The sequence below is a fragment of the Branchiostoma lanceolatum genome, chromosome 16 (genome assembly GCF_035083965.1).
Source record: "Branchiostoma lanceolatum isolate klBraLanc5 chromosome 16, klBraLanc5.hap2, whole genome shotgun sequence".
NCBI lineage: Eukaryota > Metazoa > Chordata > Leptocardii > Amphioxiformes > Branchiostomatidae > Branchiostoma > Branchiostoma lanceolatum.
Genome location: NC_089737.1, coordinates 9,921,795 through 9,940,343, shown reverse-complemented (window position 1 = coordinate 9,940,343; position 18,549 = coordinate 9,921,795). Strand labels below are relative to the sequence as shown.

Sequence of the window (18,549 nt, the reverse complement as noted above, 5' to 3'; positions counted from 1 at the left end):
CATTAATCTGGGTGGCCAGGAATGTTGAGTTAAAAAAAACCTGTTAAAGTCCTCCCACACCATAAGGCTAAGTGTTTTAATAGGGCGGAGCCCATCTCCGATTCAGTAGCCCTGGGCCACACTGGGGTGCAATCACTGCAGCAGGGAATAGACTCTACTGTAGTACTGGCAGTGGAGTGTGGTTTAATAACTTCCAAACTGTTTCAGAAATACAAATGTACATTGTGTATGTGCCATCTGTAAGTCTTTGGTATGACTCGGTGCGCCTCTTATCCAGACGTGCCCTACCCGGGCACGATCTCAGGCCTTCTGGCTCCTCATAATTTGAACCAGATGTGGTAAGCGACAGAAGCGCAGACCACTTACACCACAGTGACACGCCCAGGAAGGTTGAAGAAACAAATAAACATGCATGGTCAGGGCTCCAGACTAACTTTTAGGCCTAGGAGCACTGTGCTCCTAACTAAAAAAAGTTAAGAGCACCAGCAAAAATCTAGGAGCACCACTACAAAAAGTTGGAAGAACAAGCAAAAGTCTTGGCTATACCAAGTAGTACTCCTATTTATCAATGTTAATAACAGGGATTTTCAAGAAAAAAATTGGGCAAGGTTCCCCAGCTGGCCCCTATCCAGGGGCCACGGTGCCTCAAGTTCAACAAGTTGAAAAATACAGAATGGTATTTTCTACTTGGAACAAGGCAAGTAATGATTCATATAACCTTGAATGATAAATAAATAGATAACTCTAAAACTTATCTATTGGGTATATGACCAAAACAAATAAAGTCACATTCCATAATTTGAAACTTCACTGCTGGCATCAAGTTCAACATTTTTACAAGCATCTCTTTTCTTTTTACCCTCACCCTCTGTCTACAAATAATCCAAAATACTTTAATATCCTTACAAATTATTCTTACTCAGTAGTATCAAAAATGATCTGTGTGTGCCGACCCAGTCAAATATTTTCGGTTCCTTCCAAACACGCAGTTCAAATTTCGCGCGTCAGGACCGCGCAGCGCCGCCATCCAATGACAGGCTGACAGCTCTGTAATGCTTTTTACTGCATTCTGAGGGGCAAATTTTGCTGGTGAATTTAGCTAAATTTAATGACATCTACTAGGGACTGCCTGTCAATAGTGAAAAAATTCTTGAATATTGCAGCGGGAAATATCATTGACAAGCTTGGCCTGTCAATAGTGTGGAAAAATTCTTATTTTTAGCATGTCAATAGTGTGGGGGGAAGGATTCTAGAGGAGAAAATTAGCCTGTCAATAGTGGGGGGAAATCCTTATTGACAGGCTAGTGGAGAAAAATTCTTATTGACAGGCTAGCTTGCCAATACCCTCTGTCCCGATAATCCGTTTTGATTTCACAAACGTGTAAATTTAAATTGTAACACAAAGACATATACTGTAGATCAATAAAGTTCAAGTTTTTTTGTATTCATATGTGGGTTATGTCCTGTGTTTCAAACATGCTAATTATCTAGACACTTTTTCACGAACGCAAACGACATCTTTGTATCGTGCTTTGGACAGGAAAAACACATAAAAATTGTTCCTGAACGCACATAACTTTCATGCCCCCCTCCCCAAAGGACATGCCGAGCTCCATCGAAATATAATATTTCAGGTCAAATGCCTTAAAATACGGCTCTTTATATGTTTACACAGCATCTAGGGCATATCTAAATTGTTTCTACATCATTATTTGAAGAAAACTGACGAGAATATCAAACCTTTTCGGCATTTTCCTGACTGACGTGGCTGGACGGACGTCTGCTCTGCTCAAAGCCTCAAACTAACTTTTCCCGCCTAAACGCCTACCGTGTGGGACTCTGGGAAGAATCGGGCTATTCCAAAAAGGAAGGTGGAGGGGGTAAAGGTATCTCATTTTAAACCTCACTAGTATAGTACCAAGGAGGTATTTTTAACCTCCTCACTGGTACTATTAATCTGACACGCTGTAGACTTGATGTGCCAAATTTATACAAGTTGACATACTTGATTTGTTACCTCCTTCGTCCGGCAGATGGTATTTCAAATAATTGGAATAGCCCAAACTCTTCAAAATGACTTCCAAAGCTAGTTTTCTGTAGTACTGTCAAAAGCCACTAGGCGGGCCCATAATTCAGTTGTTTCTTCTGTTGAAAACCAGCAGACCAACTATCATAAAAAAATACATCCACGACTCCTTGACTAATGCTGTTCACAAACATACTGACACACACACAAAAACATGACCTTCTTGGTGAAAATAATAAGTTTATTGACCTGAAGAAAGGAAAGAGAATTTCCTACGGTCAACTATATTCCACAGATAATATGATACTCATGAGTAATAGAATTTCAGAAATCTCAAGAGAGGCGGAAGGCATTGTAATTATGTTTTGCTGACATTCTACTTTAGACCATGTTGATTTGATTATATGAATGACATCCGCACACGCATCAATTTTCATCTGTTTCCAAAAATAAATAAGAAGTTTTCAGCCATACTGTAAATCGTAAAAAATATTACTTATAAATTCATTATACTAATTTTGTAGAATGACAAAGTTAATTCCAAAGTCCAAGAAGTTTTGAAAGAACAAAAATGAAAAATCTATATTTCGGTCTACCATACTCGATGTGTTAACTTTTATTCACTCTGTAGATTTCATAGTGAAGCCAACTTTTTTTTTTTTTGCAAACTTTTTTTTCATTTGCACGCTTGAATTAGGCTTGAGGTCCCCAGAGGATGTCATCCATATAACGAATCAACATGGCCTTATTTCATGTTGTACCAAATTCTTTCTGTGCACCTAGATATTAAGGTGTGCCAGTTCAACTTTCCCGAAAAAATAATTTTGAGCACTGCAGTTATAGGAAAGGCCAAATAGTTCCTTTTAAGTATTCAGCTCCCGAATATTGCTTTTGAAGAATACATGATTCCCTTGTTTCCTTTTTTACTCAAAATCAATTAACTTCAAGAATCTTCAAGTTCTTTATAGCCAAAACTCTTGTTAGCAGAACTTGATATAGGAACAAACGCTGGAGTTAGTGCAAACTAAAGCATTGCCACACCTCAAGTTACAATCAGCAACCTGATACACAACCTACATGTTAGTTAGATAGTGTTAAGTACAGCACACCATAAGTTAAGTAAAGGAATACATGTATGCTGAGGATATGATGACAATACTAGATTACTTAGCACTTCAATTGTATAGCGATCTTCTGGTAAAGGCACTTCAGACTTACAATGTACACGTATGTGCAGTAACGAAGAGAGTAAGTTATTATTAATCTTCGCAATGTTTCATTTCATGATTTATCCACAGCTTGAGCAAAAAGAGACATGAAAATATTCTTATGTTGACAGTGTTTGCTTTTTCTTTCGCTTTTTCTTTCCTTTTTTCTTCCTTCATATTCTTCTCTGTATATGTTGCTGTCAATATTTTTGCACCAAAGTTTTCCTTCAAATCCTATAGCAAACTTTTTTTCACCCATATGATCTTAACATCTGTCCCTACTGTTCTTTCATCTGTCTTCAATTCTTTTTTTCATTTGTCTCCTGGTGATGCAGACTTAATGGGTAAACTTTCCTTCCCAAAACAAATTGAAGGACATCTTATGTCATGAAACCGATTTAAACAGCATATATTAGCTTGCCTACATCTTTGAGTCTCACACCATGGCACAAGCAGCACCTGCCTTCAGAGAAGCCTCCAGTATGATCTTGTCCTCCTTGATGTATCCTTTCTGTGGATCGCACACCTCATCCCACAGCATGAATTCTGGGAACCCCCGTTTGTTCTCATTACTGTGGAAGACATGATCAAACTTCTGTTTATGCGCCTGTACGCCTTTCATCTGTGGGAGCAAACGCAACTCGACTGATGTACAGCAGGACCAAAAGCTGTTGGAGTCGGCATCACACTGCAGGTAGACACTGAGGTTCTTGTTGTTGGGCCACTGGGCATCAGAGTCAGGATCGGCCACTATTTTCCAGGGAAGATTGCAGATGAAAACTGTGCGGCTGAGCTTCTTTCCCATGAGCTTGCTGACGTTCTCTACAGTGAAACGGAAGGTTTCCTCAGTCTGCAACTCCATCTTCTTCGCCTGCATTTCTTCACTGAGAATGTTACCAAGGATGATTTCCTTCATGCCACGAGGAGCATCTGCCTTCACGTAAGCCTCCAGTATGATCTTGTCATCCTTAATGTATCCCTTCTGTGGATCACATACCTCGTGCCAAGGCATGAAATCTCGGTACCCCCAGTTTTTCTCATTGCTGTAGAAGACGATACTAATGTTCCGTTTATACGTCTGAACGTCATTCTTCTGAGGAATCAACCGCAGCTCAGCTGAGGCACGGCATGACAATAAGCTGTCAAAGTCAGCATCACACTGCAGGTAAACGCCCAGGCTCTTATTGTCAGGCTTGTGTTCAGGCTGGATTAGTATTTCCCATGGCAGGTTGCGTATGAAGACAGCAGGACTGAGCTTCCGCTCATTCACATTGCTGAAGTTGTCCACGGTGAAACGAAAGGTGGCCTCAGCGCGGGAATTTTCTTCATCCGCCATCTCATCATCCTGGATTTCTTCATCATTGTTGTTCCCAAGGACAACAAACTTATTCTTCTTTCCTGTCTTCAGCTCAAACATGACGTAACTGATGTCATCAGGAATGTCTGGGGTCGAACCTTCAAGCAAAGACTGTAGCCGTGCCGTGACATCCGAGTAAGCATTCATGACGTCAAAGTCACTGCCATGTTCTATGACCTTCTCTGAGAAGTCCACTGTGCTGGACAGACCATCTAAGGTGCTCCCAACACTGTCTGATATAGAAGAGAGCTGCTTGGAACGGTCTGCTGTGATGGAGGCCAACCTTTCTTTCAGTTCAGTCTGCTTACACCTCACAAGGCTAGTCAAATACTTGATCTCTTCCTTTGCAGCTGCATTGATGTCAACTGCTGCTTTCTTACGCCTTGTATCCAGCTCAGCTTGCTTTTTGGCAACAGCACTTGCCTTGTCTTGGTATTTTGTGATTTTCTGCCTGGCAGCTTCTAGTTTGTTTTTGATTTCAGCCCTAATATTGCACACAGTGTCTCCCAGGTAGCCATACTGGTGGTTCTTGTGCTGCAGTACTGTGCAATCTCGACAGATGGGGTGCTTGCATGTCTCACAGTAGAACTTCATCTTCTCATCATCATGTTTTGGACAGATAGGCAGTGATTTCGACTTGAGCGATCCTGTCTTAGTAATCAGCTGTTCTTTCAAGTCCGCAGCACCGATGACTTCATGGCTGCGTGTACGTTTGCCACGGCGATGTGCACAAATGCACTCATCACAGAAGAACTCTTCACAGGGAACACAGCCGTGGTTAGCCCCTTCTTCTTCACAGTTGTCACATTGCACTTTGTCATCCTCCTTGCTAACTAGACTCTTGTGAGCCTGAACTGTGTCACTCAAGCTCTGGACAAAGAAGTTGCTTTTGAAACTGGCAACACCACCCTTGGGAAGAACAGTTTCAGTCCGACATGTTGGACACTGAAACTTGTTCTTCACTTTATCTTGTGCAACGAACTTCTTCAGACAACCCTCACAGAAGGTGTGAAGACACGGCAGGATCTTGGGATCTTTTAAGGGCTCCAGACATATGGGACACTCAAGAAAGTCACCCGAAATCTCACCGAGTATGGCATCTGCCTTCGTTTCTTCCTTAGACTTAGACCCTTTCGTGAGGTTGGAACTTTTCCTGTAACAAAATCATTCACTTAAGTTAGAGTACTGCTTGCAAAGCTTTCAATACAAATTTCTTGCAATCTTTGACACATCCACATATATGACTTTGTAAGTGTATAAGCAACAGGCATGTTGCATTTGCCAGTGAAGTAACTGGTACAATTGAATTAGTAATTTTCTTTTCTTTGATTTGAACTGTAAACAGACTAGAATACAGACAAGAAAAAAAATGCACCAAAAGCACCAGTAGAAAAGAAAGAAAATTGTCATTGTTGACGGGTTTTACAAAAACAAGTCCTAACTTTCTTAACCTTCCTGTTATTATAGTTGCTGCACTGTCAAATGCAATATGACAACTTTAAACTAAAGAGGGCCTGCTCGAGCGGGGGGGGGGGGGCTCCAACAACGCTTCACGCTGAAGGATAGATTAGCCTTGTAGTATTGTTGATTTCATGCCATACATTGTACCATGTACGATTGTTGAGCAATAAAGTTCACTTCACTTCACTTCATTCAGACGAGCTAAAATCAAGGAAGGCGAGTACGCAAAATTTGGTCGCCTTGCTACGAATTACGTGACAAAAATTGCTTTCCCTACTAATTACGGGAAATACAAATAGGCTGCCTAGGTCTTACGGAAAAGAGCATGCAGGCCCTCTTTAAAGAAACAAACTGTAATTATGCACATTTTTCCATGTAGATCAACCAAATCCTAATAAGTTCGGAGTTGCTACTACGCATGTGCAGTGTCAAAGGTGAAGGCCCCCGCGACGGAAACAAGACCCGTCTGGGCGTTGTTATGCAAATCGAGACAATGTGGAGGCGAGCACTGTTTCCGTCGCAGGGGCCTTCACCTTTGACACTGCACATGCGTAGTAGCAACTCCGAACTAGCTTATTTCAGATATGTAGAGCTATGGCCAGTATTTCAAACAAGCTGGTCAATGTTATTTTACAAACCGAAACCTCGCATTCACTTCATAAATCTTTCTATCATAAAGTTGGAGAGAAAAAACTCACAACTTTGATACAATGTATATAATTTGGTCTTGCCCATTCACCCCCTTTCCGAACCCAGCTCTGCGAGCCGACAAAATATTGAGGTAAAATGATAAAATGACTTAAAATATGGCTCTACATTGTCTCCCCTGTATCTACGACATATCACCATTGCTTCTACATAAAATTATGATGCGAAATAAAGACAATATCATACCTTTTCGGCATTTTTCTGTCAGACTACAGACGACACGTCTACACCCTCAGGGACTCAGCTCACTTTTTCCCGCCAAAAATTACATACAGGGATTGTGGGAAAGAATTAGGCTATTTCAAAAGAAGAAATATAAAGGGGGCAAGGAAATTCCTTTTTAACTTATTATTTCACATTCATGATACCCTTCAGGTTTTATAACTATTTAATAGCTGTTGATGTTTTAGTTTTACATATTTTTTCCCCTTTATTACAAATTACTACTTTTTCAACGTGTAAAGATTAACATATAAACTCCCCCTCCACATGATTTTGAGAACAGCCTCTTGGGTCATAGGTTACAAATACTAGGGGCTACGAAACGTTTCAAATCGGGATTTCTAATCACAAATTAGATGCCACCCGAGAGACTATAAGTCTAAATACCACAAAAAAGTATCATGTATATTATATTTCAGATAAAGATTGTAAATAATTCAATGCAATCCTCTGAAATCGTCCGAATCTGTATTTAATGGTTATGTAATATTTCTGTGTTCTGCTGCCCTCATACAGCGAAATTGCCGGTGTTTTTATCACATTTCGAGCTGACCTCTCTAACCTTGTAGTATTTTCTCTAAACTGCAATGGTTTTAGGGCTGGATGTTTTTCACGTCTTTAAATATCCTGCAGATAAAGTCATCAAAACACATCTGTCCAAGGTAAGGGCCACAAATCGAAGGAAACCGCTCTAAATTTAAAACGTGCTCTGTGCCCGCATGCCCTGTTTGTTTGATTGAATAATATATGTTACATAACGTTGATTAAGATGTTTTTTATGGCCTGAGGCACATGAAATGATTTAGTATGATTATAGACTCGTACGTGTATTTCAAACAACGATTATTTTGTTGTTTTGGTATTGTCTGCATAAATTGATATCAAGAAAAATATTGTATTTTGACGGGGTAATAAATCACATTTTTGTTATAATCATGAGTTGGATTTCCTTGGCATGTCATAGATATTGTTGTAAAGAAAATTATACAATAGAAACATATTTGAAAGGGCAAAATTGCTAAAGAAAACGCTGCGAACATTTCAATATCTACAGTATATTGAATATTTGGTAGAAAATTACTGTGAATTCACCAATTTCTTGCAGGGACTTTATCTTACAGCAGACAGATTTTTGCAGTGTTTTAAGTTTGTGGTTGAAAATCCTGCTGTTAAGTAGTAATACAATGGTTAAGTGTGTATTGGTGGTATCGTAATTTCTGTGAAAATAAAACCACTGCAAACATTTCAAGTTTTACAGTAAACAAGGTGGCAATTTGACAATACACACTGGTTATCATTAACCACTTGTAGCAGAAAGCAGAAATAGAGTATTTCAAGCCCTGCCACAGTAAACATAAATAACTTGCATTTATACAGTGAAAAGACTATGTATAATGTGACAGTGTCCGAGATGTAAGAACACTGTAAATCTTGAAATGTTTTGTGGTGGTTTTGTATTTTTCCAGTGACCCCTCCCAAAATTATGACACTGCGAACATGCATTTCAAATGTAACTATTACTACTGTACTACAGAATATTGTTTCAACCAGCAACTCCAAATACAGCAGAAACATTCCCCTTCTACCGCAAAATTTACAGTGTGTCATCCGCAGCATTAGGTATATTCAATGAAAATCAAAATTGGCTGGAGGAGAGACAAAAGACCAGATTAAAAATCCATACCCTTCCCTTGGGTATTAATTATAGAGTCAATTGACTACAGGGAGGACAATTAAAGCAGTCTTTCCCATTTATTATTTCATTTGTTCTATAAATTGTGCACGATGTGTCCTAAAAGTCTGTTGTCAGGCCAAAGCGCAACAAGACATGTATTGAAGTAATTAATCATCCAGTGACCTACTTTTTGTATGTTCTATTTCCAGTATCCAACTCCCAAGGAGAAATTTGTGGAATGCATCAAGACAGTAGAAGAAAAAGTCGGTAAGTTCCAGAAGTTCCATAAGTTTAAACCTTTGAAGCACTGAGAAGTAGCCATTTGGCACCCAATTCCCTATCGGTTACAGAGTTAGGCAGCAGGGAGAACGTTAAAGGTATTGTAGAATTTTGACAACAAAACTGCAAGTATTCTGAACTAAAAAATATTTATTCAGATTGACATTTGCAACCTATGTTCAACATATTATTATTTTTTCACCATTCTAGCTAGTCAAAAATCTTGTCACTGTCCGTTTATTGCTACACGGAGACTGTGAGCTAGCAGGAAATCTTATTTGTGCCACCAGGAAACCTTATTTGACCTAGAGCCACTAAGAAATTTTATTTGAGCTACCAGGTAATCTTATTTGTGCCACCAGGAAACCTTATTTGACCTAGAGCTACTAAGAAATTTTATTTCAGCTACCAGGTAATCTTATTTGAGCTACTAGGAAATTTTATTTGAGCTACCAGGTAATCTTATTTGAGCTACTATGAAATTTTATTTGAGCTACCAGCTAATCTTATTTGAGCTACTATGAAATTTTATTTTGAGGTACCAGGTAATCTTATTTGAGCTACAATGAAATTTTATTTGAGCAACCAGGAAACTTAATTGACTTCCAAGAGGTTTTCTTTAACAAAATGTTGATTTGATTATATGGATGACATCCGCTCGCGCATTAATTTTTGTCCCTTATTTTTACAGATGCAGTGTCGGGGGTTGAGTACAGAAAAAAGTTGGCAACATGTACGAATGTCGTCCCCAAGTTTTTAAGAAGGGTGAGTATCCCCATCTTTCTAACTCTTCGATCACAATGTCTGTGTCTACCTGTCCTCTGGCATATTACAGGTATGGGACTGGTTACGTTGCCTGGAAAATCTTCTAACTCCTAAGCTCTAGATATCTGATTAAAAGATTTGGTCGAAATTTAAAAGTCCAGGGGAAGGATAGAAACCATCGCAAAAGTAAACAAATTTATTGTATACTCTTCTACTCTGTTGCAGTATAATGATTTTTCTAAGGACAATGTAACGTTCTTGTTGTTTTTTTCTGCACTAATAACTTATGGTAAACAAAGTTTATCACTTGTCTGTCTGATTGTGAAATCCATTGATTGTGAAATCCATTGAATTTCATTGTTTTTCTGTCCGCAAATTTGCAGCTCGGACTTCTGAATGTTCCCGCGATCTACCTGGAGGAAGAATCGTGGTACCACCGACGACAGAGCACGGCTAAAATATCCAGTAGGATGCTGACGTGGTCAGACCTGGCACAACTCAGCGAGGAGTCCGAATTCAGACCAAGTCCTGAAAACCCTAACTGGTATAAACAACATGTTAACTTAGGATATAGGAGATTCTTTTTACACAACCAGGTAATCTCACCTGCTGACATTTCGGTGTCTGTCAGACACCTTCTTCAGAGCTTCTGACTGGAGTACTGCTTCTCATCGCTATAAGTAGCCAATGTAGGCGGCAAGAACGTAATCTCAAACGTGGCTGAGCTTGTATCCCCCCTCCGGCCCTCGTCTCGGTTTGTCACTGGTGATGACTTCCTGATCCATACTGCCTCCTTAATCCAACGGATGCGTCTGTTATCGTAGCAGAATCGCGCCCCCAGGCGCAATTCTGGGGAATTGCACCGGACGTGCGTCATCTTCCCAGACTGCACCGGGACGGAACGTTCGGGAAAGACACCTCCTGAGAGCGAAATTGAAAACTTTTCCGTGCATCTTTTACCAACAAATCGGCCATAAAATGGCCTCAGGAGCTGGCAAGAGAAAAACCAGGAAACCAGTCAGGTTTCTTGATGACGACGGCGAGTCGACTTCAGCAAAAATAGACAGGCTCACCGACGAAATCCAACGCTTGGAAACTTCCCTCCGCAAAGACATGGATTCCCTCCATGGCGCCAGTTCAAACGACAGCGTTGCCTCAGACACCTCAGGAGCCTCCGCCCCAGGAACAGACGAGGACAGCGAAGATCGTCACAGATCCAGGCCTTCGTTGACAGAACTGAGGCAGTTGGCCAAGTTACAGGATCGAGCCTCTCGTACTCACAGCACAAACGGCAGTCTGCTGGGCGGTAGCCCAGACGGCGCGCACAGCACCAGGACCAAGCATAACCGCAAGCCAAAAAGCCGAGGTAAGCTTGTCAGTGGTTTGGCGAAGAAGGCTCACGACTTAGTAGTGCGGGAGGTAGATTGGGCTCACATGCACGTTTTCGCAGATCCTCCCCCCACCCACGGTTCGCTAACTTGGCCCCAGTTCGTCTCAGGGGAGCTGGCCATTATAAATAACCCCCGTTTTAAGAAGTATGAGCGGAAAGCAAGAATGGCTCTGCTGGAGGATTTATTATTAGAAGTACCGTTATACACGTTCCGGGGCATCAAGAATTTCTATGCCACTGTTATGCGCCAAGTAGAGATGGGTCTCCTGTGTTTCAGCGAACCCCAGATTTTCGACAGGTTCGCTAAGCTTAAGCTACAATACTTGAAGAAGCCTACCGACGAAGATACCCCGCAGGATAAGCCTTCGCAAGCCCAGAAGGCCCACCCCAAGGCTCGTTCCGGCAAGGCTCCCTGCTTCAGTTTCCAGACGGGGCAGTGCCCACACAATTCCAACCACGAGTTGCCCTCGGGGCTGAAAGTGACCCACAAGTGCAAACACTGCATGAAATGGCGCCAGTGGTTGCCCGCAAATCATCCCGCCTCTGCTTGTAAATACAACGACAAGGCTGAACCAGGCAGGACGGGCGCTGGCGAGAACACTGCCCCCTCGTCTCGGTTTGTCACTGGTGATGACTTCCTGATCCATACTGCCTCCTTAATCCAACGGATGCGTCTGTTATCCTCTCTGTCTATTACTTTGGCCCCCTCCCAGTCAATGACGCAGTTGTTTCTAGCAATATGGTCCGTGACTGCAGATTTCTTCTCTTCTTGTTGTGCCTGTCTTTTCTGGGATCTGGTGTACTTGACAGCATCAATGTTGATACTGAATGATAGCTTCCTTTTGGTGTTCCTTGAGCCTAGTTCCAAGGGTCCTGCCTGTTTCCCCAATGTATACTTTTTCGCAACTTTGATTACGTTCTCGCCGCAAAAGCGCCACCTACATCGGCTTTTATAGCGGTGGGAAGCAGTACTCCAGTCAGAAGCTCTGAAGAAGGTGTCAGCAGGTGAGATTACCTGCTTGTGTATAAAGAATCTCCTATATCCTATATGTTCTACCAACCTGATGAAATTATTTTCGGAACATGTTAACTTTATCAACTACTACACTGTTAGTCACTAGATTGTAGGGACAAAGTTTTCACAGCAGAGATCACAGCTAATCAATCATAACATATTATTTTATGGCCAGACTAATCACAAGCCTCCATTCCTCATTACCTTCACCAGAAGGTTATGTTTTCGGTTTTGCCATGTTGGAGTGTCGGTGGTCGGTGTGTGTTTGATGTGAAGTTGTGAACAGCATAACTCGAAAAGATGTTGATGGATCTTTATGATATTTGGTTGGTGGATAGGTATCAGGGAAACGAATGTCAAGTTTGAGAATGGGCATCCTGGCAGCGTCCTATGGTACTGCAGTGGGTTGTGTATGTTTGTGTGCTTGTATGTTCTCGGCATGAGTTGAGAAGCTATGGATGAATCTTTATGATATTAAGGAGGTGGGTAGGGGTAAGGAAAATGGAGGTCAGCTTCTATAATGGGCCTCCTAGCAAGTCCCTTTGTTACTGCAGCGGAACTTCAAAGTTTGAGGTCTATTTCTCTGGAAGTACTAGGGCCATGATTTTTGAGTGGTGAATAGCTCTTAATTTGTTACACAGCCATAACATCCTAAACATGGCACTGTCGGGTGTTTCATGTGCAAAAAAATTGTTGAAATCATGTACTAATAATAGTTTTGTGTTGATAAAGGACGGAGTTTCGAATGCGTGGGACCATCGCGATAACCGGCGTTGGACCATTCGGCGCTATACTGGAATATTATGCACAAGTGTTTCTCAGGGGAGGCGGCAAAAAGGTAAGAATACTGTAAATGCAGAAATTTTTGTGGTGTTTTTATATGTTCACGGTTTTCACAATGACTTAAAACTGCGTTGCCTGTTCTGTCCTCTGCTGAACCCACCTTTGTTTATCTGAAAATCACCGCAAACGCTACATTTTCTTCCTAAAGCGAAATTAAATCCTAGCCAACTTATATTATATACAGTTACAGTTTCTTTTCTTTTACTCGATGGTCACCACGTAACAAGACCTGAAAGTTATGGGTTACAGGAAGAGGACTGAAACAGCCTCTCTTCTTCCTAAGACTGAAACATTATGATTAAGACAAGTTCAACCCACTGAGAGTGAGGACTAACTGACCCAATAGGTGAAGCAGGGGCTACAAAGGCTGCTCGGGAAATTCCCTTCCCCAGAATGGAATCTACTAACACCCTTACTCTTTTCAATAAGTGTGGTGGGTTCTATAACATTCTCGAGGTGTGGCTCTCCTCAAATGTGTGACCTCCATTTAACGTCCTATCCAAAGGACATCCATAACCGAAGCTAGGTTGTCACCTGAGTGAAGTAAGGAAAGTCAGATAAAGTGCCTTTCCCAAGGGCACAACATCGAGGCATGTCAGGGGATTGAACCCAGGACTTCTTGGTTCTGGACCAAACACTCACACTGAACACATTTTATCCTAATCAGATTGTACTGTTGGACAGTTTGTTGCTATCTTAAAAGTGTCTATTGCATAAGATAATGACAAGATATCTTGAGACGGAAAGCACATACAAGATCTTAGTAGGTTTACCTGAGTGTTCCAGACTAACTCCAATATATCTTGAGACGGAAAGCCAGCTCAAGGCGCTGATTAACTCCAAGATATCTTGAGACGGAAAGCCAGCTCAAGGCCTTCCGTCTCAAGCTATTTTAGATGTGACTTTCACAGCCTCGGACCTATATGTAAAGCAATCCATGGTCTTTTGATCTGGTGTTTCTAATTCTTAGAGTCAGATCCTTAGCAACTAAGTATTGCAAAAGTGAATTTAGGGTGTGAATTTTTTTCAAAATGTCACAAGCGTTATAGAAGTGTGCATAAGGTCTTTGTTCTGGGACAATATACATTACAAAAGATATGACTGGTACTTTAAACATACAGTATTACAAATGGCCTTAGTACAGCTAGGGATATACATATAGAATACAACACGGGGTATTCCGTATCACCCGAGGTACCAGCCCGACCGCGGGTCGGATAGCCCGACGGCCGTAGGCCGGAGGGCGATCCGACCCGCGGGAGGGCTGGGACCGAGGGTGATGCGGAATACAACGTGTTGTATTTTATTTATGTCATACCTTGGTCATACCCACCCGCGAAAACATACATTTCAATGCGGAATGCGCCAGAAGTTGAGGGAGTTTTGTGTCCTCGAACAAGAAACTGTAGCAACATTGATTCCAATCTCCGAATCGGGTATTCGAATTTCCAACGGCCGCACAACCGGCGCGCTCGAAATGCGTTCGAAATATTCTATGGAAGCCTGTGTGATAACACTTCCGAACCCTATGTGATCCGGATAGTTATCACACGGTCCGGAACACCCGTATCAGGCCCAGGCATGACATAAATAGAGAATACAACACGATGTATTCCGTACCACCCAAGGTACCAGCCCGAACTGTGCGTAGCCAATCCGACCCGCAGGAGGGCAAGGGCCAAAGGTCATGCGGGGTACACCTTGTGATGTCATACCCACCAGAGAAAACACACAGCTCAATTTGGAATGTGCCAGAATTTGAGAAAATTTGGTGTGCTCAAACAAATAATTGTAGTAACATCAATAACATCAACGACCAAATCAGGTATTCTAGACTAAGTTTTCCACAGTGGCACACGCAAGGTGTGTTCGAATTATTCTTTGGAAGCCAGTGTGGGTCACAAGTAGAAGCCTATGGGATACCGTAAAATGCAAACATTATCACAGCCCAGGTATGACATGAAATGAAATATCATACCGTGTAAGCATGACATATTTGTCTTCTATTGCATTTCAGAGTATACGGATTATGGAAGAACTTCTGCAAGAGCGATATGGCGAGGGAACCAACCGCTCGAGCAAACCATCGTCCAATATTCTCTCCAACACCACTAACCAATCACATCATTCTGTGTCATGAGATAGGTACCATCATTAAATGGATGTGTCAAGGTTCTTTTATGTATTGACCAATCAAAGGGCAGTAATATATGCTAATTTTTAAAAACCTGATTAAGATAGAATGATTGTGATTGGTCAGATCTAATGTATGGGAATGTTTTGAAATATGTTGTCAGTGTGTGAAAATTATTGAATGTAAGTGAGCTATGTGGGACAAGTCAACCTACTTTTGTCTCAAAATAACGTTTTAACTTATATTTCAATCCAATATCTTCTCAGGGTTATCAACGTTAAGAAAAGCATTCTAAAGTGTGACTAAGTCGTAAAACAATCCCTTTGTGATTTCGTTTGTTAAAGACCCAGTTAACCTACATGTATGATGAGACCAGTGCATTAAGTCTTTGTTGCATGTTCTACCACAATAATGAATGAATGGTTTATTTGATCAACATGATCTGATCATTGAAAAAGTATGTTGCAGCCACAAATGGCTGAATTGGATAATAAGCTATGTCACAGTTTGAAGTGTGCATGTGCAGTGTGATACATTGTAGGCAAGATGTCAAAGTTGAAAGCCCCAGGAAATACATTGGGCCTTTTACTTTCGTATGTTGCATACAATACATCGCACTACATGTGCATTTCAAACCATGAACTACCTTATTCTACTGATTTAAGAATGGCATAGATTTGTTTTCTTTTTACTCCACTAATCATTACCACAAATGTCTTGGTGACTTGCAACTTTTTTTTCACATCATTAATAATGTACACAATACGAAAGTTACTTTAGCAACTGTTTAGTGAACGGTCAGATATTTCAGACATCATCCGCTATCTTTTGTCACTGACATCCTCAGTAATGAAACCGCAAACAAAATCTTACAGTCCATTTTCCAAGTCACGGAGAGGGTTTTTGAATGATATTTGTAATAAGTTAGAATTATTTTGAATAAAAGAATATCTAATTGACAATAGTGCTAAATTTTTAAAAAGATTGAATATAAAAATTTGACTTCATTTAAATTCGATTAGATAGATTGGAAACATTATAATTTTCAAACATCTATGTGATTCTTTCACTTTCAGAAATATTTACCAAGAATGGTAAATGAATTGTGATTGCCCCCATGACTTGGAATAGACATGTAATACATAATTTTTTTTCCAATCAAAACGTTCTAGTTTACACGTAGGGTCTATCATATGTAATATGAGTCCCTCAAACATTGATAAGTAAAGTATCATCATGACAAATACAATAGTTCTAGCAATATATACTCAACTCAAGGTACCAAATTAATTATTAAATGCAGAGTAGGAGTGTTTCATTTGGATTGTGAACGGAGCTATTTTTTTCATTGTGACTATGTTTGTTTGCTTGTCTGTGTTTCCGCATAATGCATTTCCATGTGATAGTCATGTTTAGAGTTACAGGAAGTGAAGGCTAGAGTGACATAAAGTGAATGTCAAGAGTTGCCAGAATGACAGGCAGTAAAGGTCAAGAGTTGCCAGAATGACAGGCAGTAAAGGTCAAGGTTTGCCAGAATGATAGGCAGTAAAGGTCAAGAGTTGCCAGAATGACAGGCAGTGAAGGTCAAGAGTTGCCAGAATGACAGGCAGTAAAGGTCAAGAGTTGCCAGAATGACAGGCAGTAAAGGTCAAGGTTTGCCAGAATGATAGGCAGTAAAGGTCAAGAGTTGCCAGAATGACAGGCAGTGAAGGTCAAGAGTTGCCAGAATGACAGGCAGTGAAGGTCAAGAGTTGCCAGAATTAGGGATTCATCAACCTTGTAGCAACAACTGATCCAATCTCCATGCTCCCCAGACACTTCAGGTCATTGGGGTCAATGAAAGAGCCCACTAGTTCACAGGGAGTTATTGTCTTTTGTTTATCCTTTTGTTTGTGTTTTCACAGTTACATGTTTTCCATATATGCTAGTCACATTAACCATAGAGTGGTGGGAGGTGATCAAAGGGTACTTGTCATGTTACTCAAAACCTAACTTACAAAACTAATGAACTACAATTAAACAAGACATACGAGAAACTCTCAATGTTTCACGGAGGTTTGAGATCTTCAAAATCTTGTTTGTTACATGTGTCATTTGTACCTCCATGAATCTTGCTTTGATTGAAAGAGGTATTGTTTTTTGTGTTTCTATCTGATTGTCTTTGTCTCTGCTTACTTTGGCTAGCATAAATCAGGAAGTTGTGCATGGATTGCGCCGATATTTGGTGTGTGACTAGATCTCGTTACATATATTGATTAGTTGTTAAAAGTTGTGACATGTGTTTGTTAAATACAAGTAGCGTCTCTCAGTTCTCCAACATTAACATACTCATCTTTTTGACCACTAGCACACTGAAGTGACATTGAATACATTTTGTACATTGAAACACTTTCACAAAATATATATCTCTTTTCAAGGTTCAGTTATATTTTACAAAAGGTACAAACTCCATACAAAAGTAGATTCTTATTTTCCCAGTCACGTCTTGCCTGGTGGCACATAGGACAGCAGGTTTTCTTGCTGTTACAGGCAAGAGTAGAGTAGCCTGGAATCCATCCTATTCTGACTCCCGTTTAAACATTTGGTCATTATGTCCAGAATTCTGTCGTCAATCGAATATTTCTCAGAAGTTATCTAATGGAGGTGACTGTTTGAATGGAATTGAACCATGTCACTTTGCCGTTATGATGAGGACAATGTGATTCGGCAAAAATTCAACTGTGACTCGTTTCTCTATTAACGTGTGCCTGTCCATTCTGCAGAGAAGTGATCAAATTTTAAAGTCAGCTGTTTTTATAAGAATGATTCAAATCAGATATTATTGCAATATCTTAAAGGGGTGTAATGGGTCTATTGATACGTGACCCATCTTTATAGTAATATAGTGATGGTACCATTACGTTGTGACTGACGTAATGGCTATGATAAGCTTGTTCACGGTTTGAAGTGCGCATGCGCAGTTGGTGCATTGTTGATAATATGTCATCAAGTTTAATGGCCCTGACCATTCTCTATGTATTACCAGGGCCTTCAACTTTGACATATCACCCACAATGCATCACAATGCGCAGGTGCACTTCAAATCGTGAAATAGCTTATTGTTGTGCCCTATTTAGGTATTGCTGCCCTGTTTATTGCTTTGGTGTCAAAATTCTCGTGTCTATAGCCTCACTATAGACTTCTGCAAACATGCCTGCTATGTGTGTCGAGAGGTGTCATTTTTAACCTCAATACAATTTTTTTCCACAGAGATGTTGTGCGTTTTCAGCACAAGTAGCAGGCAACAGTGGCACTTTATGTACACTGAGTTTGTAATGCATATTCCCTCATGCCGGGCCCACCGCTTGTATGTTTCATGTTACGATCATTTTTTTAGAATTTGATGTTTGTCCAATACATGTATCTCTGAAAGAGTGACACGATGGTCAAAATAGGCACACTTGACATTCATATTCATGAGAAATCG

General features: G+C 40.6%; 2 protein-coding genes across 2 annotated transcripts; one reads left to right on the top strand and one right to left on the bottom strand.

The window, feature by feature from the left end:
- Positions 1-2,256: 2,256 nt before the first annotated feature.
- LOC136421607 (E3 ubiquitin-protein ligase TRIM45-like) lies at positions 2,257-7,036 on the bottom strand. Its single transcript, XM_066409062.1, has 2 exons — positions 6,947-7,036; positions 2,257-5,744 (listed from the first exon to the last, which is right to left on the bottom strand). The coding sequence occupies exons 1-2, from the start codon at positions 6,955-6,957 to the stop codon at positions 3,671-3,673; spliced, it is 2,085 nt and encodes a 694-aa protein (XP_066265159.1). The 5' UTR covers positions 6,958-7,036; the 3' UTR covers positions 2,257-3,670.
- Positions 7,037-7,342: 306 nt separating this feature from the next.
- LOC136421780 (PRELI domain-containing protein 2-like) lies at positions 7,343-17,394 on the top strand. Its single transcript, XM_066409332.1, has 6 exons — positions 7,343-7,644; positions 8,867-8,924; positions 9,628-9,701; positions 10,085-10,245; positions 12,839-12,944; positions 14,967-17,394. Exons 1-6 carry the CDS (start codon positions 7,570-7,572, stop codon positions 15,087-15,089), a joined length of 597 nt encoding a protein of 198 aa, XP_066265429.1. The 5' UTR covers positions 7,343-7,569; the 3' UTR covers positions 15,090-17,394.
- The last annotated feature ends 1,155 nt before the right edge of the window (positions 17,395-18,549 follow it).